Here is a 6,457-nt window from a genome sequence, read left to right on the forward strand (position 1 = left end):
TGAATTTTGTGCCTTTTTATATTTCACCAACCCATATTGTTTGTTCTGCTGTTTGTGTTTTATATTTTGTTAACCCTGTTTTTTGTCAATGATGGTAAGTGTCTAACCTTTGAACCCTGCCCCCTTGGGGCATTGTAGTGTCCACTATACCCTCTGATTTATGCCTGTTATGTTCCCAGTATTAAAAGGTACATGGTTAAGTCCCTATTGGTGGTCTGGCTCTGCTCTATAGGGGGAGGAGAGTCCCTACACCTCCCACAGCACTTGTGTACCTGCTTTGATCTCTTCAATTGGAGACGGGGTACTTGGCTCGTCCGGCACTTCTGCTCTTTCATGTGAGAGGCAGCATGGACTGCATAGAGCACGTGATGATAGAAGCATCTCTTCAAGGGATTATCACATGGCTTGAAGCCCTGAAAAGAAGACCATATGGACACTTTTACACATGCTCTGGGGGTAGGGGGGACACTCTAATTAGAGCGCCACAGAGACTCATGTATCAGTGTACCTACAGTTCAAAATGATGGTGGGGGCACTTGAACTAAATCTCATTTGATGAGCTTCAGTTAAAACACCCCTGCTGCCATTTTGAAGCATGGGAACACTGATACACAAGATATGGAAGGTGGCTGGAGTGTGATAATCACCACGCTCCGGCAGACTCAGTTAATCTCTCCTTTTGGTCAAGTGTGTCAGAGCAGCTTCACAGCATGTGTACAGGCACCCTATATGTCTAGAACAGTGATAGGCAACCTTTTCTAGATGAGGGCCTGAATGACCCATCTTGGGTCAGAGATGGGTGGACCAGGCACTAGGACTACCCATTGCCTGTACTTCTCCCCCCAGCAGCACAGGAAAAACACCTGCCACCAAAGCTCCAGATTTGCAGGCCAGATCCAATTTCTTTACAGGCCAGATCCAGCCTGCACCTGTTGGTTACTGATCCTCAGTCTAGAAATATGTGCTTTCATTTTTTCTATTGATTCATCTTTTATGTCTTTTATTTCAGGTTCCATCTCTCTCTGGCTGATTCCAATCTTGGCTTCTTTGAAGTAAGCTGATGATTTTGGTGCCTAAAAGATGAGCTCCAAGCATCTTGGGGATAAATTCAGAGCAGGAGGTTGACTTTCCCTGTGCACATTAGGCTTCACCCAGAACTCTTTTCTCTCCTTTTGGCAACTTGCTCTATCAGTGGGCTTTCAGATGAAAAGTAACATTGTTTGGGGGATATTTCTTTTCATTAATCCTTTAATACTCCTGAAAATTACTTGTTTTCTGATCTCACTTGCTTGTGTATCATGTTTCACCTGAGATCATATCAAACTGAAATTATGACCATGCAGCCTGCAGCCATTAAGCATACAGCTGCAGGTGAAGGAGCAGTGTGTTATTAGGTTAGAACATGCACAACAGAAAGAAAGGCAAGCAGTGGGGGTGCACTGAGACTTAGCACAGATGTTCATTATTATGGTAGAGAGGGGGAACCAAAAATACTCACAAATGCGTGAAACAGTGGCATACCAACATTTATAGAATCCTACCTCCCCAGAAAGTAGTTTATATTTGATGATGATCAGTCAATTCTGGGAACCTGAGCAGAGAGGAACTAAAACCTCTCCAGTCCTACTATACAGTTGTAGATGTTATCTTACAAGCAGACAAAATTGATACCTTTAAATGAATATATATCAAATTTGGTAACAAGAGCCAGATTCTCCTATCTTCTGTCTTCTGGACAGTTGTAATGTCCTGAAATCCAAAGGTTATTTTCATTTGGCCTACTCCATGCAAATGAGATCTGCTTAGTGGAACATATCTGATCCCAGCTAACTTCCTGCCCTTTGAGCAGGAGGCTGGACCTGATGATTTTGAGAGGTCCCTTCCAGCCCTAATGTCTATGAAATCTATGGAACAGAATTCTCTTTCATAAAATGCCACCCAAGATTTGGTTATATGTTAAAGCAAGAGTTTTATAGATCTCAGGAAGTGACCACTACATGTATTTTTTTGTCCCATGGCAGATCTCACTTTTGGAGAATTTCTTCTCTTACATTTTACACACTGAAATAATCCCATCAGCCAATGGTAAGTATGGAGGTTAAGATTTTCAACCTGTGACCCATGGACACCTGGGGTTCTGTTAACTATATCTAAGGGGTCCACAAAAGATGACTATGATCAATTAAAAGTATGCAAATACCCATACTTGCAATTCAAAGGGGTCCGTATCTCCGCTCAAAATTTTCTAGGGGTCCACAAATGAAAAAGGTTGAAAACCACTACTCTTACTGTCTTTGACATGTTAACTACAAATATGTTGCCATAACCTACATGGCTGAGGAAACTGGTAATGTGATGTGGTGCTTTTCACTCTTAGGTCATCATTCACATTAGCTCAAGTGGAAAATTGACAATCCTCTTGTAACCTGAGAGAAACAAGTTAGGGTATCAGCCCCCATTCGCAGGGGACGAGTAAATGCATCATACACCCACCATTTCAACTAACACTGTTTTATAGCTTCAGCACAGAAGCCAAAGATGGAAAGGGCATGGAAAGTGAATTACTTTCTCAACCTTAGATGGTCCTCAATTGCCCCTTGAATCATCCTGGAGAAGGAACATGGAGAAATGTATCGTTGCTTCATATGTTAACATAATAAATCACTAAAAGTGAAATTTACCTCTGTTTAAAGGACCAACACAAGCATTTATGCACCAATTAAGTCCCACTTTAGTCCTCAAAATAGGAATGCATGGATCTTGTGCCAGCCTTCTGCACAGGAAGGAATTTCTTCCCTCTGAAATTATGCAAAAAGGAAGAAATGTTAGTAATAGTTGGAGTACAAGCTTCATGTTTGCAAATCATCATCTAACTCATGAGGTCACTTTGCCCCAATCTCTTCAGACCCAATGATGTGATATTCTGAGCACTTCTTGCAAGGTGTTGAGTGTCCAGGCAGTGGGAGCTGAGGGCACACTGCACAGACTACGCACTTTGCAAGATGTGAAACTGTTTGAACTCTCTCTGCCTCACTCTCCCCATTTGTAAGTAAGGATCATACTTGACCTTCTTCTGAGGATTAACTATAAAACCCCTTCAGATCCTTGGGTAAAGAAGCTATTGAAATAGGAAGGTGGTGGTGTGTATATATTCACATTTTGTCTGTATATATATTTACATTTTGTCTGTCTTCTCTTAAGCTAAACTAACAAAAGGATTCCCTCTTCCAAACTTGGCCAATCTTTCCTTGAAGAAACCTCTTATTAAAGTTGAGCAGGTAAGAATCTTGATTGCTTATGAAATGTTTATTCCTCTTCTTTCCTGACAGGACATGCTTTTTCTGTGTATATATGAGATTTTGCAGGCAGGATGCTGGTTGCATTTAGCTTTAACTAGTTAAGCAATTAACTGTGCTTGGGTTAAAGATGGAAAAATTTCATACCAGCAGTTTCCCTTTAGGAATAAATTTCTCTCTTTTGAGAAAAAGGTAAAACTGGACTAACTGTGCTGCCACCCCCTGGCAAAATGTAGTCGGAGAACCAAATTCAAAGCTGGAGGAGGTGTAACCTCCTGGAAGTCAAAAGTTGCACCTGCTTTTTTTTACCTTTTCTAAACTTGCATACCCAGGCTTTGAGTTCAGCCAGGCTACACAAATATAAATGAGAACAGAATTCAACTGTCATGCGGCATGAACAACTAGTGGTTTATATGTGTATATATTAGAATTAGAGTAATAATTTAACAATAATTCAGAATAAAATGCAGGGCATTTTTGAAAATTCATGAGTTGCTGATGTTACTTACCGCAGCTCATCATGGGTTTCCCAAAATACCCTGTGAGTCAGTGGTTACTGCTGTTGTGGTAAACAAATAAGAAAATAAGGACAATATTCTACCACTGTCCCTTGTTGCTGCCCATATTGATTCACCACAAGAAGACTTCAGCTCTTAATTTGGCTACATGACTGCTACATAATTGGAAGTCGTAATAAATTAATTTTAAAAGAAATGAACCAGCCAATCTGATTACACCAGTGACTTGCATTTTATACTTTCCAGCCACACTGCCCAGATATACAGATGTGGCAGAATACATGACACAACTCAGGAATGGGAATACAAAATGGTTATATGCTACCTTTGCATTGCACACATGGGCTATCTTTGTGGCAGACCAGTACCGTGATATAAGCTGGTGCCACCTGAAAACTGCCCTAAATTGCACTGGTGCCAATAGCTCTCAAAGAACCAAAATGGGAGCTAGTAAGAGGCTATTAACATTCAGGAAAATCTTATTTACATTCCCTACACCAATGGCCAGGAGTGGGAGGTGGTATAGCAAAATTCACTGCACCACTTCTATGCCAACAGACATTTCTTCTAGCCTAGGGTGATTCTACCAGGACTAACCACAAACTTTTAGGTATAGCGTCTGCTGGCAGTGTGGTGAAAAGCAGCAAACTCCCATGGAAATTCTAGGTCTGTGTACATAAGTTTTGGTCCTTTTAAGTTTCTTGTATTTTTTTTAAGTCTAACTTCTCTTCAGTAAAGACCCTTACCCCATAATACTTAGTACAGAGTTAAAACAGAGAGTTTAAGTTTCAGTCGTCTGTAATTTAAAGCACTTCACTTTCTTGAATGTTCTTGTGTCCACAGGGCTATCTGTGGATTTCCACAGATGTAAACTATGAACAGTAGGAAGGAGAAACCATCAGGATGGTCAGGACCCTCACAACTGATTATAACTCTGAAGCCTGACCACGGCCCCTTTATTCTGAAATGAAAGATGTCTTTTTGTTTTTACTCTGATTTGAGAGAGAAGCCCAGAGAAAATACGGAAATGAGTGCTGCAATGTTCAGAACATGTAATGATTGTAACAAGCAGGGAACCATGGAAAAGGATATTGTAGCATCTGTGTCTATGGTTAAGTGGGGGAAGCACTTTTATCCTGGACTTTGTACCTGCTGCAAAAATAACTGTTTTAAAAGGTTAAAATCTCTCTGTAATCGAAGTCTTATTATGTATTTTATGGAAGCTTCAATATTCTTTAGAGAGAAAAAAATGTATGCCAACAAGTTACAAATGCAGCTACTGAGCCACATTTAATGGTCTGTTCCTGGTATAAACTTATTCTACTTTCAACTGAATGCATCAGTTATATTTAGGGATCTACTCAATGTGCAGTTTTGCTATTTTCATGGACATTGTGAAAAAGGCGGTTTCTGCAATCACTGGCATTCCCCACAGTTTTGTGTGGAATTGCTGGGGGGTGGGGAAAAACAAACTAAAAATAAAATGCTGGCTCCCCAGTGGGAGCCAGAGGCCACTGTGGCCCAGCCTCAGCCCACTAGGGAGGGGAGCAGCCGGCATGAAAGGGGCCAGCCACAATAGTGGCTGCCTCCTCCACTGATTGGCTAAGAGGGCTGTCTTTTATGCAGCCCTGCCTGTCTCCACCAATCAGCGGTGAGGGGTGGGGCTGCATGAAGGGTAGCCCTCTCCACTAGTCACTGGTGAGGGGCGGGGCTGCTTGGGCCCCTTAGCCAATCAGTGGAGGTGAGGGACTTAACCCCCAAAAGACTGTGAAAATGGCACCAGACGTTGTGAGTAGTCTGCAATTTATATATATAAATTTACTTCACTTCTGTGTGCTTTAAGTAGGTCCCTCGTTATATTTAATATGAAATGGGAGCTATCCAGAAGTACTTCAATGCCTCCTGACTCGAATGAGGATTGAAGTCTTCAGGGTTCAAATGAAATCTTTTCTCTTGAAAAACTTTCACAGTCTCAATTTCAAGATATTTTCAAGCAGAATGTGCCTTCTTATTAGTGATGGATCTACTTATTCTAGATGATACCAGATGGTACTCCCTCATACTGTTTTTAAGTGTTCCTCTCTGCCCCTGTTGCTGAGACACTTCAAATGTTAGTAGACTGTTATCTTGTCTCCTGTTGGCCATTGTTTACCCATCTTAGAGATGTTTAAGGATTTCAATATTTCCTCATGTAAAATAAATTTATCCCTTTTGGTCTAACTTAGTACCATTTTGGAAATACTTTCTACTTTCATGAATTTCCCTATGATTTCATGTGTTTTCCCTACAAACTGGTTTAGTTCTTTAAAGGGTGCAAGCTAAAAACTCATTTCAGTAGACTGGAATATTTTCAGATGTTATTGTCTTCCTCTTAGTTTGCTGCATTGCCGTTTATCATTGCCCTTTCTTTTCTTTCTTCTTCAGCCTTTTCAGAAGATAGTCTTATTAAAACATAAAGCTGAGCCAAGGCAGCCAGGGCTATGCCTGACCCAGTCGGTTGAAAAGTTCTAGGGCCACCTTGATGTGGCCAGGCAGTCTGAGATGGCATCAGAGCTGGGTTCAGCTAGTTTTCAATCCGTGATACTATTTCTGTCCAAGCCAATTTGAATTGATTTTGAGGCTATGATTTTGAAGGATTTTTCT

General features: G+C 41.0%; 1 protein-coding gene across 2 annotated transcripts in view; it reads left to right on the forward strand.

Moving 5' to 3' along the window:
• Positions 1–5,149, forward strand: part of LOC109296088 (BPI fold-containing family C protein-like) — a 38,235-nt gene extending 33,086 nt beyond the window's left edge. For both annotated transcript variants that reach the window (XM_019515321.1, XM_019515322.1), the window contains exons 13-16: positions 1,010–1,052; positions 2,022–2,085; positions 3,202–3,278; positions 4,658–5,149. In XM_019515321.1, the coding sequence (XP_019370866.1) occupies positions 1,010–1,052; positions 2,022–2,085; positions 3,202–3,278; positions 4,658–4,699 (226 nt within the window). In that variant the 3' untranslated portion in view covers positions 4,700–5,149. The remainder of the gene's footprint in view (positions 1–1,009; positions 1,053–2,021; positions 2,086–3,201; positions 3,279–4,657) is intronic.
• The last annotated feature ends 1,308 nt before the right edge of the window (positions 5,150–6,457 follow it).

This window comes from Gavialis gangeticus, unplaced genomic scaffold (assembly GCF_001723915.1).
Source record: "Gavialis gangeticus isolate Ggan-Ray unplaced genomic scaffold, GavGan_comp1, whole genome shotgun sequence".
NCBI lineage: Eukaryota > Metazoa > Chordata > Crocodylia > Gavialidae > Gavialis > Gavialis gangeticus.